The sequence below is a fragment of the Lissotriton vulgaris genome, chromosome 5 (genome assembly GCF_964263255.1).
Source record: "Lissotriton vulgaris chromosome 5, aLisVul1.2, whole genome shotgun sequence".
NCBI lineage: Eukaryota > Metazoa > Chordata > Amphibia > Caudata > Salamandridae > Lissotriton > Lissotriton vulgaris.
The window spans coordinates 2031900392-2031921854 of NC_141693.1; the positions used below are offsets into that span (position 1 = coordinate 2031900392).

Genomic DNA, 21463 nt, shown 5'->3' on the forward strand with positions numbered 1-21463 from the left:
GAACAGCGCCAGGATTGGCTTCAACTGAAGACGCTGCTCCCATACAGAGAACAGCGCCAGGATTTGCTTGAGCTGCAGACACAGCTTCGGTACAGAGAACAGCGCCAGGAATGGCTTGAGCTGCAGACGCAGCTTCCGTACAGAGAACAGCACCAGGATTGGCTTGAGCTGCAGACGCAGCTTCCGTACAGAGAACAGCGCCAGGATTGGCTTGAGCTGCAGACGCAGCTTCCATATAGAGAACAGCGCCAGGATTAGCTTGAGCTGCAGACGCAGCTTCCGTACAGAGAACAGCGCCAGGATTGGCTTGAGCTGCAGACGCTGCTCCCGTACAGAGAACAGCTCCAAGATTGGCTTGAGCTGCAGACGCAGCTTCCGTATAGAGAACAGCGCCAGGATTACCTTGAGCTGCAGGCGCAGCTACCGTACAGAGAACAGAACCAGGATTGGCTTGAGCTGCAGACACTGCTCCAGTACAGAGAACAGCACTAGGATTGGCTTGAGCTGCAGACACAGCTCCCGTACAGAGAACAGCAGCAGGATTGGCTTGAGCTGCAGACACTGCTCCCGTACAAAGAACAGCTCCAGGATTGGCTTGAGCTGCAGACCCTGCTCCCGTACAGAGAACAGCAGCAGGATTGGCTTGAGCTGCAGACACTGCTCCCGTACAGAGACAGCACCAGGATTGGCTTGAGCTGCAGACACTGCTCCCGTACAGAGAACAGCTCCAGGATTGGCTTGAGCTGCAGACACTGCTCCCGTACAGAGACAGCACCAGGATTGGCTTGAGCTGCAGACACAGTTCCCGTACAGAGAACAACAGCAGGATTGGCTTGAGCTGCAGACACAGCTCCCGTACAGAGAACAGCACCAGGATTGGTTTGAGCTGCAGACGCAGCTTCCGTACAGAGAACAGCGCCAGGATTGGCTTGAGCTGCAGACGCAGCTTCAATATAGAGAACAGCGTCAGGATTAGCTTGAGCTGCAGACGCAGCTTCCGTACAGAGAACAGCGCCAGGATTGGCTTGAGCTGCAGACGCAGCTTCAATATAGATAACAGCGTCAGGATTAGCTTGAGCTGCAGACGCTGCTCCCGTACAGAGAAAGGCTCCAGGATTGGCTTGGGCTGCAGACGCAGCTTCCGTATAGAGAACAGCACCAGGATTAGCTTGAGCTGCAGACGCAGCTACCGTTTAGAGAACAGCACCAGGATTGGCTTGAGCTGCAGACACTGCTCCCGTACAGAGAACAGCACTAGGATTGGCTTGAGCTGCAGACGCAGCTTCCGTACAGAGAACAGCGCCAGGATTGGCTTGAGCTGCAGACGCAGCTTCCATATAGAGAACAGCGCCAGGATTAACTTGAGCTGCAGACGCAGCTTCCGTACAGAGAACAGCGCCAGGATTGGCTTGAGCTGCAGACGCTGGTCCCGTACAGAGAACAGCTCCAAGATTGGCTTGAGCTGCAGACGCAGCTTCCATATAGAGAACAGCGCCAGGATTAGCTTGAGCTGCAGACGCAGCTACCGTACAGAGAACAGCACCAGGATTGGCTTGAGCTGCAGACACTGCTCCCGTACAGAGAACAGCTCCAGGATTGGCTTGAGCTGCAGACGCAGCTTCGTATAGAGAACAGCGCCAGGATTAGCTTGAGCTGCAGACGCAGCTTCCGTACAGAGAACAGTGCCAGGATTGGCTTGAGCTGCAGATGCAGCTTCCGTACAGAGAACAGCGCCAGGATTGGCTCAGGCTGCAGATGCTGCTTCCGTACAGAGAACAGTGCCAGGATTGGCTTGAGCTCCAGACCCAGCTTCCATACACAGAACAGTGCCAGGATTGGCTTGAGCTGCAGACGCAGCTCCGTACAGAGAACAGTGCCTGCAAATGCTGCTCCTGTACAGAGAATGGCACCAGGGTTGGCTTGAGCTGCAGACACAGCTTCCGTACAGAGAACAGCGCCAGGATTAGCTTGAGCTGCAGAGGCTGCTTCCGTATAGAGAACAGTGCCAGGATTGGCTTGAGCTGCAGACACAGCTTCAGTACAGAGAACAGTGCCAGGATTGGCTTGAGCTGCAGGCGCAGCACCCGTACAGAGAACAGCGCCAGGATTGGCCTGAGCTGCAGAACACAGCTTCAGTACAGAGAACAGCGCCAGGATTGGCTTGAGCTGCAGACACTGCTTCCGTACAGAGAATAGCGCCAGGATTGGCTTGAGCTGCAGACGCTGCTTCCGTACAGAGAACAGCGCGAGGATTGGCTTAAGCTGCAGACGCAGCTCCATACAGAGAACAGCGCCAGGATTGGCTTGAGCTGCAGACGCAGTTCCATACAGAGAACAGCGCCAGGATTGGCTTGAGCCGCAGACGCTGCTCCCGTACAGAGAAGGGCGCCAGGATTGGCTTGAGCTGCAGACGCTGCACCTGTACAGAGAACAGCGCCAGGATTGGATTGAGCTGCATACGCAGCTTCCGTACAGAGAACAGAGCCAGGATTGGCTTGGCTGCAGACGCAGCTTCCGAAAGAGAACAGCGCCAGGATTAGCTTGAGCTGCAGACACTGCTCCTGTACAGAGAACAGCGCCAGGATTGGCTAGAGCTGCAGACGCTGCTTCCATACAGAGACCAGCGCCAGGATTGGCCAGAGCTACAGACACAGCTTCAGTACAGAGAACAGTGCCAGGATTGGCTTGAGCTGCAGACACAGCTTCCATAAACGAAACAGCGCCTGGGTTGGCTTGAGCTGCAGACGCTGCTCCCGTACAGAGAACAGCGCCAGGATTGGCTTCAGCTGAAGACGCTTCTCCCGTACAGAGAACAGCGCCAGGATTGGCTTGAGCTGCAGACACAGCTTCGGTACAGAGAACAGCGCCAGGATTGGCTTGAGCTGCAGACGCAGCTTCCGTACAGAGAACAGCACCAGGATTGGCTTGAGCTGCAGACGCTGCTTCCGTGCAGAGAAGCAGCACCAGGATTGGCTTGAGCTGCAGACACAGCTTCAGTACAGAGAACAGCGCAATGGATTGGCTTGAGCTGCAGACGCTGCTTCCGTACAGAGAACAGCTCCAGGATTGGCTTGAGCTGCAGACGCAGCTTTCGTATAGAGAACAGCGCCAGGATTAGCTTGAGCTGCAGACGTAGCTTCCGTACAGAGAACAGTGCCAGGATTGGCTTGAGCTGCAGATGCAGCTTCCGTACAGAGAACAGCGCCAGGATTGTCTCAGGCTGCAGACGCTGCTTCCGTACAGAGAACAGCGCCAGGATTGGCTTGAGCTCCAGACACAGCTTCCATACACAGAACAGTGCCAGGATTGGCTTGAGCTGCAGACGCAGCTTTCGTATAGAGAACGGCGCCAGGATTAGCTTGAGCTGCAGACGTAGCTTCCGTACAGAGAACAGTGCCAGGATTGGCTTGAGCTGCAGACCCTGCTCCCGTACAGAGAACAGCAGCAGGATTGGCTTGAGCTGCAGACACTGCTCCCGTACAGAGACAGCACCAGGATTGGCTTGAGCTGCAGACACTGCTCCCGTACAGAGAACAGCTCCAGGGTTGGCTTGAGCTGCAGACACTGCTCCCGTACAGAGACAGCACCAGGATTGGCTTGAGCTGCAGACACAGTTCCCGTACAGAGAGCAACAGCAGGATTGGCTTGAGCTGCAGACACAGCTCCCGTACAGAGAACAGCACCAGGATTGGTTTGAGCTGCAGACGCAGCTTCCGTACAGAGAACAGCGCCAGGATTGGCTTGAGCTGCAGACGCAGCTTCCATATAGAGAACAGCGTCAGGATTAGCTTGAGCTGCAGACGCAGCTTCCGTACAGAGAACAGCGTCAGGATTGGCTTGAGCTGCAGACGCTGCTCCTGTACAGAGAACAGCGCCAGGATTGGCTTGAGCTGCAGACGCTGCTCCCAAACAGAGAAAGGCTCCAGGATTGGCTTGAGCTGCAGACGCAGCTTCCGTATAGAGAACAAGACCAGGATTAGCTTGAGCTGCAGACGCAGCTACCGTACAGAGAACAGCACCAGGATTGGCTTGAGCTGCAGACACTGCTCCCGTACAGAGAACAGCACCAGGGTTGGCTTGAGCTGCAGACGCAGCTTCCGTACAGAGAACAGCGCCAGGATTGGCTTGAGCTGCAGACGCAGCTTCCATATAGAGAACAGCGCCAGGATTAGCTTGAGCTGCAGACGCAGCTTCCATACAGAGAACAGCGCCAGGATTGGCTTGAGCTGCAGACGCTGCTCCAGTACAGAGAACAGCTCCAAGATTGGCTTGAGCTGCAGACGCAGCTTCCATATAGAGAACAGCGCTAGGATTAGCTTGAGCTGCAGACGCAGCTACCGTACAGAGAACAGCACCAGGATTGGCTTGAGCTGCAGACACTGCTCCCGTACAGAGAACAGCTCCAGGATTGGCTTGAGCTGCAGACGCAGCTTTCGTATAGAGAACAGCGCCAGGATTAGCTTGAGCTGCAGACGCAGCTTCCGTACAGAGAACAGTGCCAGGATTGGCTTGAGCTGCAGACGCAGCTTCCGTACAGAGAACAGCGCCAGGATTGGCTTGAGCTGCAGACGCAGCTTCCATATAGAGAACAGCGCCAGGATTAGCTTGAGCTGCAGACGCAGCTTCCGTACAGAGAACAGCGCCAGGATTGGCTTGAGCTGCAGACGCTGCTCCAGTACAGAGAACAGCTCCAAGATTGGCTTGAGCTGCAGACGCAGCTTCCATATAGAGAACAGCGCTAGGATTAGCTTGAGCTGCAGACGCAGCTTCCGTACAGAGAACAGTGCCAGGATTGGCTTGAGCTGCAGATGCAGCTTCCGTACAGAGAACAGCGCCAGGATTGGCTCAGGCTGCAGATGCTGCTTCCGTACAGAGAACAGTGCCAGGATTGGCTTGAGCTCCAGACCCAGCTTCCATACACAGAACAGTGCCAGGATTGGCTTGAGCTGCAGAAGCAGCTTCCGTACAGAGAACAGTGCCTGCTAACGCTGCTCCTGTACAGAGAATGGCACCAGGGTTGGCTTGAGCTGCAGACACAGCTTCCGTACAGAGAACAGCGCCAGGATTAGCTTGAGCTGCAGAGGCTGCTTCCGTATAGAGAACAGCGCCAGGATTGGCTTGAGCTGCAGACTCTCCTCCTGTACAGAGAACCGCGCCAGGATTGGCTTGAGCTGCAGACACAGCTTCAGTACAGAGAACAGTGCCAGGATTGGCTTGAGCTGCAGGCGCAGCACCCGTACAGAGAACAGCGCCAGGATTGGCCTGAGCTGCAGAACACAGCTTCAGTACAGAGAACAGCGCCAGGATTGGCTTGAGCTGCAGACACTGCTTCCGTACAGAGAATAGTGCCAGGATTGGCTTGAGCTGCAGACGCTGCTTCCATACAGAGAACAGCGCGAGGATTGGCTTGAGCTGCAGACGCAGCTCCATACAGAGAACAGCGCCAGGATTGGCTTGAGCTGCAGACGCAGTTCCATACAGAGAACAGCGCCAAGATTGGCTTGAGCCGCAGACGCTGCTCCCGTACAGAGAAGGGCGCCAGGATTGGCTTGAGCTGCAGACGCTGCACCTGTACAGAGAACAGCGCCAGGATTGGATTGAGCTGCATACGCAGCGTCCGTACAGAGAACAGCACCAGGATTGGCTGAGCTGCAGACGTAGCTTCCGTACAGAGAACAGCCCCAGGATTGGCTTGGCTGCAGACACAGCTTCCATACAGAGAAAAGTGCCAGGATTGGATTGAGCTGCAGATGCAGCTTCGGTACAGAGAACAGCGCCAGGATTGGCTTGAGCTGCAGACGCAGCTTCCGTACAGAGAACAGCGCCAGGATTGGCTAAGGCTGCAGACGCTGCTTCTGTACAGAGAACAGCACCAGGATTGGCTTGAGCTGCAGACGCTGCTTCCGTACAGAGAAGCAGCGCCAGGATTGGCTTGAGCTGCAGACACAGCTTCAGTACAGAGAACAGCGCAATGGATTGGCTTGAGCTGCAGACGCTGCTTCCGTACAGAGAACAGCTCCAGGATTGGCTTGAGCTGCAGACGCAGCTTTCGTATAGAGAACAGCGCCAGGATTAGCTTGAGCTGCAGACGTAGCTTCCGTACAGAGAACAGTGCCAGGATTGGCTTGAGCTGCAGATGCAGCTTCCGTACAGAGAACAGCGCCAGGATTGTCTCAGGCTACAGACGCTGCTTCCGTACAGAGAACAGCGCCAGGATTGGCTTGAGCTCCAGAAACAGCTTCCATACACAGAACAGTGCCAGGATTGGCTTGAGCTGCAGACGCGGCTTTCGTATAGAGAACAGCGCCAGAATTAGCTTGAGCAGCAGACGTAGCTTCCGTACAGAAAACAGTGCCAGTATTGGCTTGAGCTGCAGATGCAGCTTCCGTACAGAGAACAGCGCCAGGGTTGTCTCAGGCTGCAGACGCTGCTTCCGTACAGAGAACAGCGCCAGGATTGGCTTGAGCTCCAGACACAGCTTCCATACACAGAACAGTGCCAGGATTGGCTTGAGCTGCAGACGCAGCTTTCGTATAGAGAACAGCGCCAGGATTAGCTTGAGCTGCAGACGTAGCTTCCGTACAGAGAACAGTGCCAGGATTGGCTTGAGCTGCAGATGCAGCTTCCGTACAGAGAACAGCGCCAGGATTGTCTCAGGCTGCAGACGCTGCTTCCGTACAGAGAACAGCGCCAGGATTGGCTTGAGCTCCAGACACAGCTTCCATACAGAGAACAGTGCCTGCAAACGCTGCTCCTGTACAGAGAATGGCGCCAGGGTTGGCTTGAGCTGCAGACACAGCTTCCGTACAGAGAACAGCGCCATGATTAGCTTGAGCTGCAGACGCTGCTTCCGTACAGAGAACAGCACCAGGATTGGCTTGAGCTGCAGACGCTGCTCCTGTACAGAGAACCGCGCCAGGATTGGCTTGAGCTGCAGACACAGCTTCAGTACAGAGAACAGTGCCGGAATTGGCAGCGCCAGGATTGGCCGGAGCTGCAGGACACAGCTTCAGTGCAGAGAACAGCGCCAGGATTGGCTTGAGCTGCAGACACTGCTTCCGTACTGAGAACAGCGCCAGGATTGGCTTGAGCTGCAGACGCTGCTTCCGTACAGAGAACAGCGCGAGGATTGGCTTGAGCTGCAGACGCAGTTCCATACAGAGATCAGTGCCAGGATTGGCTTGAGCTGCAGACGCTGCTCCCGTACAGAGAATGGGGCCAGGATTGGCTTGAGCGGCAGACACTGCACCTGTACAGAGAACAGCGCCAGGATTGGATTGAGCTGCATACGCAGCTTCCGTACAGAGAACAGAGCCAGGATTGGCTTGGCTGCAGACGCAGCTTCCGAAAGAGAACAGCGCCAGGATTAGCTTGAGCTGCAGACGCTGCTCCTGTACAGAGAACAACGCCAGGATTGGCTAGAGCTGCAGACGCTGCTTCCATACAGAGACCAGCGCCAGGATTGGCCAGAGCTACAGACACAGCTTCAGTACAGAGAACAGCGCCAGGATTGGCTTGAGCTGCAGACACAGCTTCCATAAACGAAACAGCGCCAGGATTGGCTTGAGCTGCAGATGCTGCTCCCGTACAGAGAACAGCGCCAGGATTGACTTGAGCTGAAAACGCTGCTCCCGTACAGAGAACAGCGCCAGGATTGGCTTCAACTGAAGACGCTGCTCCCGTACAGAGAACAGCGCCAGGATTTGCTTGAGCTGCAGACACAGCTTCGGTACAGAGAACAGCGCCAGGAATGGCTTGAGCTGCAGACGCAGCTTCCGTACAGAGAACAGCACCAGGATTGGCTTGAGCTGCAGACGCAGCTTCCGTACAGAGAACAGCGCCAGGATTGGCTTGAGCTGCAGACGCAGCTTCCATATAGAGAACAGCGCCAGGATTAGCTTGAGCTGCAGACGCAGCTTCCGTACAGAGAACAGCGCCAGGATTGGCTTGAGCTGCAGACGCTGCTCCCGTACAGAGAACAGCTCCAAGATTGGCTTGAGCTGCAGACGCAGCTTCCGTATAGAGAACAGCGCCAGGATTACCTTGAGCTGCAGACGCAGCTACCGTACAGAGAACAGCACCAGGATTGGCTTGAGCTGCAGACACTGCTCCAGTACAGAGAACAGCACTAGGATTGGCTTGAGCTGCAGACACAGCTCCCGTACAGAGAACAGCAGCAGGATTGGCTTGAGCTGCAGACACTGCTCCCGTACAGAGAACAGCTCCAGGATTGGCTTGAGCTGCAGACCCTGCTCCCGTACAGAGAACAGCAGCAGGATTGGCTTGAGCTGCAGACACTGCTCCCGTACAGAGACAGCACCAGGATTGGCTTGAGCTGCAGACACTGCTCCCGTACAGAGAACAGCTCCAGGATTGGCTTGAGCTGCAGACACTGCTCCCGTACAGAGACAGCACCAGGATTGGCTTGAGCTGCAGACACAGTTCCCGTACAGAGAACAACAGCAGGATTGGCTTGAGCTGCAGACACAGCTCCCGTACAGAGAACAGCACCAGGATTGGTTTGAGCTGCAGACGCAGCTTCCGTACAGAGAACAGCGCCAGGATTGGCTTGAGCTGCAGACGCAGCTTCCATATAGAGAACAGCGTCAGGATTAGCTTGAGCTGCAGACGCAGCTTCCGTACAGAGAACAGCGCCAGGATTGGCTTGAGCTGCAGACGCTGCTCCTGTACAGAGAACAGCGCCAGGATTGGCTTGAGCTGCAGACGCTGCTCCTGTACAGAGAAAGGCTCCAGGATTGGCTTGAGCTGCAGACGCAGCTTCCGTATAGAGAACAGCACCAGGATTAGCTTGAGCTGCAGACGCAGCTACCGTTTAGAGAACAGCACCAGGATTGGCTTGAGCTGCAGACACTGCTCCCGTACAGAGACCAGCACCAGGATTGGCTTGAGCTGCAGACGCAGCTTCTGTATAGAGAACAGCGCCAGGATTGGCTTGAGCTGCAGACGCAGCTTCCATATAGAGAACAGCGCCAGGATTAGCTTGAGCTGCAGACGCAGCTTCCGTACAGAGAACAGCGCCAGGATTGGCTTGAGCTGCAGACGCTGCTCCCGTACAGAGAACAGCTCCAAGATTGGCTTGAGCTGCAGACGCAGCTTCCATATAGAGAACAGCGCCAGGATTAGCTTGAGCTGCAGACGCAGCTACCGTACAGAGAACAGCACCAGGATTGGCTTGAGCTGCAGACACTGCTCCCGTACAGAGAACAGCTCCAGGATTGGCTTGAGCTGCAGACGCAGCTTTCGTATAGAGAACAGCGCCAGGATTAGCTTGAGCTGCAGACGCGGCTTCCGTACAGAGAACAGTGCCAGGATTGGCTTGAGCTGCAGATGCAGCTTCCGTACAGAGAACAGCGCCAGGATTGGCTCAGGCTGCAGATGCTGCTTCTGTACAGAGAACAGTGCCAGGATTGGCTTGAGCTCCAGACCCAGCTTCCATACACAGAACAGTGCCAGGATTGGCTTGAGCTGCAGACGCAGCTTCCGTACAGAGAACAGTGCCTGCAAACGCTGCTCCTGTACAGAGAATGGCACCAGGGTTGGCTTGAGCTGCAGACACAGCTTCCGTACAGAGAACAGCGCCAGGATTAGCTTGAGCTGCAGAGGCTGCTTCCGTATAGAGAACAGCGCCAGGATTGGCTTGAGCTGCAGACTCTCCTCCTGTACAGAGAACCGCGCCAGGATTGGCTTGAGCTGCAGACACAGCTTCAGTACAGAGAACAGTGCCAGGATTGGCTTGAGCTGCAGGCGCAGCACCCGTACAGAGAACAGCGCCAGGATTGGCCTGAGCTGCAGAACACAGCTTCAGTACAGAGAACAGCGCCAGGATTGGCTTGAGCTGCAGACACTGCTTCCGTACAGAGAATAGCGCCAGGATTGGCTTGAGGTGCAGACGCTGCTTCCGTACAGAGAACAGCGCGAGGATTGGCTTGAGCTGCAGACGCAGCTCCATACAGAGAACAGCGCCAGGATTGGCTTGAGCTGCAGACGCAGTTCCATACAGAGAACAGCGCCAGGATTGGCTTGAGCCGCAGACGCTGCTCCCGTACAGAGAAGGGCGCCAGGATTGGCTTGAGCTGCAGACGCTGCACCTGTACAGAGAACAGCGCCAGGATTGGATTGAGCTGCATACGCAGCTTCCGTACAGAGAACAGAGCCAGGATTGGCTTGGCTGCAGACGCAGCTTCCGAAAGAGAACAGCGCCAGGATTAGCTTGAGCTGCAGACACTGCTCCTGTACAGAGAACAGCGCCAGGATTGGCTAGAGCTGCAGACGCTGCTTCCATACAGAGACCAGCGCCAGGATTGGCCAGAGCTACAGACACAGCTTCAGTACAGAGAACAGCGCCAGGATTGGCTTGAGCTGCAGACACAGCTTCCATAAACGAAACAGCGCCAGGGTTGGCTTGAGCTGCAGACGCTGCTCCCGTACAGAGAACAGCGCCAGGATTGGCTTCAGCTGAAGACGCTTCTCCCGTACAGAGAACAGCGCCAGGATTGGCTTGAGCTGCAGACGCTGCTCCCGTACAGTGACAGCTCTAGGATTGGCTTGAGCTGCAGACGCTGCTTCCATACAGAGAACAGCGCCATGATTAGCTTGAGCTCCAGACGCAGCTTCCGTACAGAGAACAGCGCCAGGATTGGCTTGAGCTGCAGACGCAGCTTCCGTACAGAGAACAGCGCCAGGATTGGCTTGAGCTGCAGACGCAGCTTCCGTACAGAGAACAGCGCCAGGATTGGCTTGAGCTGCAGACGCTGCTCCTGTACAGAAAACAGCGCCAGGATTGGCTTGAACTGCAGACGCAGCTTCCGTATAGAGAACAGCGCCAGGATTGGCTTGAGCTGCAGACGCAGCTTCCGTACAGAGAACAGCGCCAGGATTGGCTTGAGCTGCAGACGCTTCTTCCATACAGAGAACAGCACCAGGATTGGCTTGAGCTGCAGACGCAGCTTCCATACAGAGAACAGCGCCAGGATTGGCTTGAGCTGCAGACGCAGCTTCCGTACAGAGAACAGTAGCAGGATTGGCTTGAGCTGCAGACGCAGCTCCCGTAAAGAGAACAGCGCCAGGATTGGCCTGAGCTGCAGACGCTGCTTCCGTACAGAGAACAGCGCCAGGATTGGCTTGAGCTGCAGACGCAGCTCCCGTAAAGAGAACAGCTCCAGGATTGGCTTGAGCTGCAGACGCAGCTTCCGTACAGAGAACAGCACCAGGATTGGCTTGAGCTGCAGATGCTGCTCCCAGAAAGAACCGCACCAGGATTGGCTTGAGCTGCCACTGGCAGAGACTGGGGTTGCGGCTTTATTCAACCCCCGGTCTCTGAATGTGCAGGTGGAGAGAGGCCTTGGTGCGCATGAGCGGCTGGCCGGAGAAAGGCATCTGCTCAATCTAACATGTGCACTTTGTGAACCTAGGCCAGGTGTTGTGCGCTGCTTACTGCGCTGTTTACTGGTGTTAGCCCCGCCCCTTCAGAGCTGCAGCTGAAACAGAAATCGCCCCTAGCTGAAGGCGACTGCCCCAATGGGAATGATTTCATGTAGATGTTGAAAAGCAAAGGTGAGATGGCTGACCCTCCAGGGGCTTCTGCTTTAAAGCTGTAAGGTTTAGAAGAGAATGGAGGCGCGTGGGGGCTGCTTGTTTTGGTGTGTGTAGGATGTGATCCAAGGGAAGGGGGTGCCCTCTATTCTGAGTGTAAAGTGGTCCACTGTGCCAAAGGCTGCTGAAAGGTCCAAGAGAAGAGAGGCTGGTCTGCTCTGCCATCTTTAAAGGTCCTCTCAGATGGAGATCATTGAGAGTGTAGGGCCTCTTCCAGTCAGGAGCTGCTGATGAGAGCTCTGACTGCAAGGGCAGCAGAAGATGAAAGGAAGTTTTGGAAGCTTTGAGGTGGAGGAGGGTCAGAGGGGCCGCCTGCTGGCTTCAGTCAGTGATACTCTGAAGGAGTCGAGAGGTCGTGCTTGCCTTTCCCTGGAGGGTTTTGTAGAAAATTGTGTTGGTTTGTTTTTTTGCTCACCAGTAGGTAAAACCTCCAGCCACAGTTGGTCCCTCGCCCCCTTTCAGGCACCAGATGTGGCCAGCTGCCCCATACATCACTCCATCACATTAGCTTCAATAACTGTGTAACACACTCCAGTCTCTGGGACTCTGTCTCGAGGGCACCCAGCACACACCTCAGGGTCATGACCCCCCGGGCGCTCCACAGACCATTCTGACGGAATTCCCCAGCCCGACACTCACCTGTCCAGAACACAGGCCTCCGTCCCAGCCCTCCGTGGATGGGTGGCAGCGTCCGAGGCTCCTGACCAATGAATGTGTCCCACTGAACCTTGTCAGGGCCTCCCAGGAGCCGGGCCCTCTGCAGGCAGCTCTCCAGGTAATCCAGGGGGTCTTCTGGCCGGTAATACATCAAGCCTGTGAGCATGCTCTGTGGAGAGAGAAAAAGCAAGTGAGACCCCTGTGAGGGAGCGCAGAGGAGCTCTGTGGAGAGAGAAGAAGCAAGTGAGACCCCTGTGAGGGAGCGCAGAGGAGCTCTGTGGAGAGAGAAGAAGCAAGTGAGACCCCTGTGAGGGAGCGCAGAGGAGCTCTGTGGAGAGAGAAGAAGCAAGTGAGACCCCTGTGAGGGAGCAGTGCAGAGGAGCTCTGTGGAGAGAGAAGAAGCAAGTGAGACCCCTGGGGGAGCAGTGCAGAGGAGCTCTGTGGAGAGAAGAAGAAGCAAGTGAGACCCCTGTGAGGGAGCAGTGCAGAGGAGCTCTGTGGAGAGAGAAGAAGCAAGTGAGACTCCTGTGAGGGAGCGCAGAGGAGCTCTGTGGAGAGAGAAAGAGCAAGTGAGACCCCTGGGGGAGTGCGAAGAAGCTCTGTGGATAGAGAAGCAGCGAGAGAGACCCCTGTGATGGAGCGCAGAGGAGCTCTGTGGAGAGAGAGAAAGAAGCAAGTGAGACCCCTGTGAGGGAGCGCTGAGGAGCTCTGTGGAGAGAGAAAGAGCAAGTGAGACCCCTGGGGGAGTGCGAAGAAGCTCTGTGGATAGAGAAGCAGCGAGAGAGACCCCTGTGATGGAGCAGTGCAGAGGAGCTCTGTGGTGAGAGAGAAAGAAGCAAGTGAGACCCCTGTGAGGGAGCAGTGCAGAGGAGCTCTGTGTAGAGAGAAGAAGCAAGTGAGACCCCTGTGAGGGAGCGCACAGGAGCTTTGTGGAGAGAGAAAAAGCAAGTGAGACCCCTGGGGGAGCAGTGCAGAGGAGCTCTGTGGCGAGGGAAAGAGCAAGTGAGACCCCTGGGGGAGTGCGAAGAAGCTCTGTGGATAGAGAAGCAGCAAGAGAGACCCCTGTGATGGAGCGCAGAGGAGCTCTGTGGAGAGAGAGAAAGAAGCAAGTGAGACCCCTGTGAGGGAGCGCAGAGGAGCTCTGTGGAGAGAGAGAAAGAAACAAGTGAGACCCCTGTGGGGGAGCTGAGAGGAGCTCTGTGGAGAGAGAAGAAGCAAGTGAGACCCCTGAGGGAGATGTATAGAGGAGCTCTGTGGAGAGAGTAGAAGCAAGTCAGACCCCTGAGGGAGCAGTGCAGAGGAGCTCTGTGGAGAGAGAAGAAGCATGTAAGTCCCCTAGGGAGCTCAGAGGAGCTCTTCAGAGAACAAAGAAGAACGTGAGACTCCTGAGGGAGCCGTGCAGAGGAGCTCTGTGGAGAAAGATGAAGCAAGTGAGATCCCTGAGGGAGCAGTGCAGAGGAGCTCTGTCGAGAGAGTAGAAGTAAGTGAGACCCCTGTGGGGGAGAAGTACAGATGAGCTCTGTGGAGAGAGAAGAAGCAAGTGAGACCCCTGAGGGAGCAGTGCAGAGGAGCTCTGTGGAGAGAGAGGAAGCAAGAGAGTTCCCCGGGGGAGTGCAGAGGAGCTCTGTGGAGAGAGAAGAAGCAAGTGAGTCCCCTGTGAGGGAGCGCAGAAGAGCTCTGTGGAGAGAAGAAGAGCAAGTGAGACCCCTGTGAGGGAGCGCAGAGGAGCTCTGTGGAGAGAAAAGAAGCAAGTGAGACCCCTGTGAGGGAGCGCAGAGGAGCTCTCTGGAGAGAAAAGAAGCAAGTGAGACCCCTGGGGAGTGCAGAGGAGCTCTGTGGAGAAAGAAGAAGCAAGTGAGACCCCTGGGGGAGCAGAGCAGCACAGAGGAGCGCGGAAGCTATGAACCCTTGCTGGGTCTCTCAGGGTCCACTCCCCTCTCCCTTTATGAAGCCCTGCAAAAGGGGGGGCATGCCTCACTCTCTGGACTCGTGATGGAGGGGGGGGCAGGTCTGACTCTCTGGACTTGTGATGGAGGGGGGGCAGGCCTGTCTCTCTGGACTCGTGATGGGGGGGGGGGGGGCAGTCCTGTCTCTCTGGACTCGTGATGGGGGGGGGCAGGTCTGACTCTCTGGACTCGTGATGGAGGGGGTGGGCAGGTCTGACTCTCTGGACTCGTGATGCAGGGGGGGGCAGGCCTCACTCTCTGGACTCGTGATGCAGGGGGGGGCAGGCCTCACTCTCTGGACTCGTGATGGGGGGGCAGGCCTCACTCTCTGGACTCGTGATGGGGGGGCAGGCTTCACTCTCTGGACTCGTGATGGAGGGGACAGGCCTCACTCTCTGGACTCGTGATGGAGGGGGGGCAGGTCTCACTCTCTGGACTCGTGATGGGGGGGCAGGCTTCACTCTCTGGACTCGTGATGGGGGGGCAGGCCTCACTCTCTGGACTCGTGATGGGGGGGGCAGGTCTGACTCTCTGGACTCATGATGCGGGGGGCAGGCCTCACTCTCTGGACTCGTGATGGGGGGGCAGGCTTCACTCTCTGGACTCGTGATGGGGGGGCAGGCCTCACTCTCTGGACTCGTGATGGGGGCAGGTCTGACTCTCTGGACTCATGATGCGGGGGGCAGGCCTCACTCTCTGGACTCGTGATGGGGGGCAGGCTTCACTCTCTGGACTCGTGATGGGGGGGCAGGCCTCACTCTCAGGACTCGTGATGGGAGGGGGGCAGGCCTGTCTTTCTGGACTCGTGATGGAGAGGGGGGGCACTAAAGACTGTTTGAGGGGGGTCGGGGACGGGGGCAGCAGCTCCTGGGCCTGCGCTGCTTTGTTACCAATGCTTTATGTAAATATGTTTATTCCTTCATGAGCTGCCTCCGAGCGCTCTTTGTCTTTATGCAGATGTGTCCTTTGTTCAGGAGCCTTTGATTCCAGCTCATTTGCATCTGAGGGGGGTTCATAGACAAGGAAGCTGCACTCAAGCGTCATCCAAGGCGGGCACATGTGTCCACCCTCCCTGGGGCCAGCATCCTGCTGCTGCTGCTTCGATCTGCATTGAAACACACCCCTCATGTCCGTCACCCGGTGCTCTCCAGTGTCTGTCCAACATATGAAGGTCACATACACTCTTTTTATAGATCGAAGCCCTGAGGAAGGTTCTTTGGCAACAAGAACCGAAACGCGTTGGCTGTTTGCGGTGTTTACGAAACTAAGAATAAAGCAGAGATGGATTCTACGTGGCCGCCTCCAATGACGCTTCTTTTGAGGGCACCTTCCTTACCTGTGAACCTCCCTGAATCTGGAGCATCTATCAACGGCGGATGCTGGGAGTAGTTGCACTTATTGTGAAGACATGAATTAATTGGAATTATGGGCAGATTTACAAGTCACTTGCGGCACTTTTACGCCACTGTTGCGTCGCTTCTGTGACGCAGCGGAGGCATAAAGCCAGTGCCATGCTGAGGGGTATTTACAACGTGACGCATCCAGGAAAATGCGTCACGTTGTAAAGCCCTGCGCCACATGAAACTTGCGTCAGGTTTCATTTGGGCGTTCTGGCGCAGGGGAGGGCCGTTCCGCCACAGGAACGCCTCTGAAAAGTGGCTGAGTGAAATCTACAAGTCACTTTTCCAACCCCGATGCGTCAAAACCTTGCGTCTGCTTGAAGCAGGCGTAAGGCTTGTCGCACCATTTTAAGCATGGGCAGGGTTGGCACAGTGCTGGAGTTTCGTCGCGCCCGCGACACAACTCCAGCACAGCGCCAACGTTACGGCAGTAGATGCGACACGCATCTGCATTTCCTTGCGCCAGGATGCACCGCATTGTAAATGCAGCGCATCAGTGGTGGCGCAAGGATTGAGATGCGTGTCGCAAGTTTCCTGGTGCATCCCTGCTGATTTGCAGGGATGCACCAGGAAACATAAATCTGCCCCTAAGTGCTTCACCTTGCTCTGCCGTTCTTTGTGTTCTTTGCTTGTGTAAACCCATCATTTGCATCTCAGTGAGGAGCTAAAACAAGCATTTGCAATGCAATAGGTCTCGCAGTTTCATTATTTTGAGCTGTTAGCATTGTAAATGTTATTGTTTTTTCCCTGTCTGAAGCATTAATCAAATGGTGTAATGCAACATGGCAATAGTTCACTTTCTTGTTATTGTGTAATCTATTGCACTGGACTCAAACATTCAAGAGAGGCAGTTTCTAAAAGCCCCTGCGAGGGAGAGGGTTTGGTAAGCACGCGTGTCCAGGTAAAATGGAGACCATATGGTCTCCTACGCTCTGGCGGGCCAGGGGACAGCCTTTGGAGCAATGAAGTCTGCAGAGCATCATTCAAGGGCCCTCGCTGAGAGAGCAGGCTGAGGGCCACACCCTACACTTCACAGCAGGAGGCGAGCGAAGGCACCAGTTCCCCAGAGAAAGCTGCACAAGGGCAAAGCATGTGCCTTCAGCCGAGACTGGTCAAAGGCTATAATAAAAAAAAAAGAAAACCAATAGGCTCCACACCTGAAAAGTGGACATTATTTCAGCACCTTGAGATTCCCGCAGTCAAGTTACCTGGGCGCCCGCCTTGCACTTCCTGTATCAGAACGTTTCCCTTTTGACTACGATGTGCACCTGTCACGTACAAGGTGCTAATGTAAACAAGTCAGAGAGCAAACGAGCTGTCGCCACGGAATCGGAAAGTGAAAGCGCGCCATGCGCGTTGTGCCCGCCTGCAGCCCTTCCTCCTTTTGGGACGGCCCATCCAGACTGGATCCATTGATTCACGGCTCGTTTAGATAACACGCCTCATTTAGATAAGAAATTGCTTCGCGACAGCCATGAAGCAAAGCATCACCCCGGATGGGCCATCCCAAAAGGAGAAAGGGCGGTAACAAAGAAGCCTCCTTTTGAATGTGAGCCCAACGTTTACCATAAACAATGACGCCATCCAATGAAAATGAGGGGCGGGCTTCAAGCCCCCTTCTTAAATCTCCTCTCCCAATATGTCTCGCAGAGTGAGCAGCGCTGCAATGCAAGGTGAGTCCTAAACAACCAAAGAGCATCTGTTTGCAGAAAATACAGATATCCCACCCCCTGTCCTCGCTTCCCCTCCCCTCCTCTTCCCTCCGCAGAGCATCTTCTTAGGCACCAGTGACACCCTCTCCATCACCCCTCCCAAACCCCACAGCATCGCCTCAGACAGCAATGACACCCTCTCCACCACTCCTCCCCCAGAGCATCACCTCAGACAACAGTGACACCCTCTCCACCACTCCTCCCCCAGAGCATCACCTCAGACAACAGTGACACCCTCTCCACCACCCCTCCCAACCCCCACAGCATCACCTCAGACAAAAGTGACACCCTCTCCATCATACCTCCTGACCCAAAGAGCATCACCTCAGACATCAGTGACACCCTCTCCACCACCCCTCCTAACCCCCACAGCATCGCCTCAGACAGCAGTGACACCCTCTCCACCACCCCTCCCAACCCCCACAGCATCACCTCAGACAAAAGTGACACCCTCTCCACCATGCCTCCTGACCCAAAGAGCATCACCTCAGACATCAGTGACACCCTCTCCACCACCCCTCCCAACCCCAACAGCATTGCCTCAGACGACAGTGCCACCTTCTCCACCACCCCGACCCCAGAGCATCACCTCAGACAACAGTGACACCCTCTCCACCACCGCTCCCAGCCCCCACAGCATCGCCTCGACAGCAGTGACACCCTCTCCACCACCCCTCCTAACCCCCATAGCATCGCCTCAGACAGCAGTGACACCCTCTCCACCATACCTCCTGACCCAAAGAGCATCACCTCAGACAACAGGGACTCCTTCTCCACCACCCCTCCCAACCCCCACAGCATCGCCTCAGACAACATGGACACCCACTCCACCACCCCTCCCAGCCCCCACAGCATCACCTCAGGCACCAGTGACACCCTCTCCACCACCCCTCCAACCCCCAGAGCATCACCTCAGACAGCAGTGACACCCTCTCCACCACCCCTCCCAACCCCCACAACATCGCCTCAGACAACAGTGACACCCTCTCCACCACCCGACCCCCACAGCATCGCCTCAGACAACAGGGACACCCACTCCACCACCCCTCCCAGCCCCCACAGCATCACCTCAGGCACCAGTGACACCCTCTCCACCACCCCTCCCAACCCCCAGACCATCACCTCAGACAGCAGTGACACCCTCTCCACCACCCCTCCCAACCCCCACAGCATCGCCTCAGACAACAGTGACAGCCTCTCCACCACCCGACCCCCAGAGCATCACCACAGACAGCAGTGACACCCTCTCCACCACCCCTCCCAACCCCCACAGCATCGCCACAGACAGCAGTGACACCCTCTCCACCACCCCTCCCAACCCCCACAGCTTCACCTCAGACAACAGTGACACCCTCTCTACCACCCCTGCCAACCCCCACAGCATCGCCTCAGACAGCAGTGACACCCTCTCCACCACCCCTCCCAACCCCCAGAGCATCACCTCAGACATCAGGGACACCCTCTCCACCCCCCTCCCAACCCCCACAGCATCACCTCAGACAACAGGGACACCCTTTCCACCACCCCTCCCAACCCCCAGAGCATCACCTCAGGCAGCAGTGACACCCTCTCCACCACCCCTCTCAACCCCCAGAGCATCACCTCAGAGATCAGTGACACCCTCTCCACCACCCCTCCCCCAGAGCATCACCTCAGACAACAGTGACACCCTCTCCACCACCCCTCTCAACCCCCAGAGCATCGCCTCAGACATCAGTGACACCCTCTCCACCACCCCTCCCAACCCCCACAGCATCACCTCAGACATCAGTGACACCCTCTCCACCACCCCTCCCAACCCCCACAGCATCACCTCAGACAACAGTGACACCCTCTCCACCACCCCTCCCATTCCCCAAAGCATAACCTCAGACAACAGGGACACCCTCTCCACCACCCCTCCCAACCCCCAAAGCATCACCTCAGACAACAGGGACACCCTCACCACCACCACCCCAACCCCCAGAGCATCACCTCAGACATCAGTGACACCCTCTCCACCACCCCTCCCAACCCCCAAAGCATCACCTCAGGCAACAGGGACACCCTCTCCACCACCTCTCCAAACCCCCACAGCATCACCTCAGACAGCAGTGACACCCTCTCCACCACCCCTCCCCCCAGAGCATCACCTCAGACAACAGGGACACCCTCTCCACCACCCCTCCAAACCCCCACAGCATCACCTCAGACAGCAGTGACACCCTCTCCACCACCCCTCCCCCCAGAGCATCACCTCAGACAACAGGGACACCCTCTCCACCACCCCTCCCAACCCCACAGCATCACCTCAGACATCAGTGACACCCTCTCCACCACCCCTCCCAAACCCCAAAGCATCGCCTCAGACAGCAGGGACGCCTTCTCCACCACCCCTCCCGACCCCCAGAGATCACCTCAGACAACAGGAACACCCTCTCCACCACCCCTCCCAACCCCCACTGCATCACCTCAGACAACAGGGACACCCTCTCCACCACCCCTCCCAACCCCCACAGCATCACCTCAGACAACAGTGACACCCTCTCTACCACCCCTGCCAACCCACATAAGCCACACCTCCTTTGACTCCCCCGGGTGTCTAGTTTTTAGAAATGTCTGGGTTTGGTAGGTTTCCTGTTGGACCTGGCCCCGTGGCGTGGTTCCCTCTGTTCCTCAGTGCCCCGTTAGCCCAGCCCTGCACCCCAAAACCCCTGGTCGTTCCGTTCCCTGTCCGCCCAGCTCCCTACACGACCCTACCAACGGACAACCATCCCTGCATGCTCCTCCCGGTACCGGGCACCCTGAACCTGTATCACCCCACAGGGCCACCAGCCGCCATTACCCTTCCCGAGATCCCTGACCCCATAGCCTTGCCCGACCCCGGTCCCAGCGAAACTTAGGCTGCAGACGCGCCATGCCTGGGGGGTAAAGGGTTTCCTGAGTGAGATAGGACTAAAGAGTTTCGATGGCACCTCCGGCCTCCTCTGGGGGACTGGTTTCGCTCACACCTCTGGCCTTCCCCCGTGGGCTGGTTTCGATCGCACCTCTGGCCTCCCCGAGAGCTGGCTTCAGACCCTGCTGGGCGTCTGGGAATCCCCGGACGCATCTTCAAGAGGATCAAAGGGCCAGCCGACGGAACTCCCCGGCGACCAGCCCCGAGGCATGAGATCTTCGCCTGAGAGGGTCCGGACATCAAAGGGGCATTGCGCTATATCAAGGGGCGCCCAAGAACTAGCGGGCAGTTGTATCCTGGACAAGAGAGCCCTGCTGATCTGATCGCGGCTCAACCCTTGGGGACAAGACTGAACTTTGGAACTCATCGAGCCCTACAGACACTGTCGCGGTCCATCCCCGTGAAGAAGGAACTGGAACCTCGGAGCCCTGCTGACCTCGTCGCGGTTCATCCTTGTAACTCTAAGGAAATTCGCTGAACACCCTGAGCCATGCTGACGTTGTTGCGGCTCCGCAAGAACTGACAGACACTCTGTTAACTCTGGATCGAGCCCTGCTGACCTCGTCGCGGCTCGAGGAGAACCTTGGTCTGGCTGGACCATCGACGCTACCAACACGACCTGAAGCAAGAGGAGTGAGTACAGCAGCTGGTACGACCACCATCGCCGGTATCCCCCGGCTCGAGGATTGAGAGCTGTGCGCAGGGTAAGCTTCGTACTGGCCTGATACTGAGACTGTCCCGCTTCCTTGATCCCCATAACTGAGACTTTACGATCCCTTGATCGCTTGTAAATAAGTGTTCATTTTGCATAAAGATCTACTGTTGATAAAGAACTTGCTTACTGAAAACCACAGTGTGGTGTCCGTTCATAAGTGTGGTGTGAGCTCAGTGTGTACGATCTTAGACCCGGCGTCCTCCCCGGCGAGGACTTCACGTTAGGACTCAGCAGCATTCCTGGAAGAGGTGGATCACGGGAAGGTCGGGAGAATACATTCTGACCCCCCTGGGATCACTCCTTCTAACATTTCCCTAGATGTCTGCCGAGCCCGGGACCAAAAACTCAGGTGCCCCCCTTGCAAAACCAAGTCTTTTTTTTGAGTCTCCACAGTACATTTTGGGCCATTTTTTGCAATGGGCACTAGGCCTAGCCACACATGCCCAGTACTATTTTTATTGGGAGACTTTGGGAAATGCTGGGTG

At 56.3% G+C, this 21463-nt stretch overlaps 1 protein-coding gene across 1 annotated transcript in view; it reads right to left on the reverse strand.

Moving 5' to 3' along the window:
- Positions 1-21463, reverse strand: part of LOC147718071 (adenylate kinase isoenzyme 5-like) — a 312172-nt gene that overhangs the window by 267364 nt on the left and 23345 nt on the right. The window contains exon 2 of the mRNA XM_086919902.1: positions 12253-12439. Coding sequence (XP_086776028.1) covers positions 12253-12439 — 187 coding nt within the window. The remainder of the gene's footprint in view (positions 1-12252; positions 12440-21463) is intronic.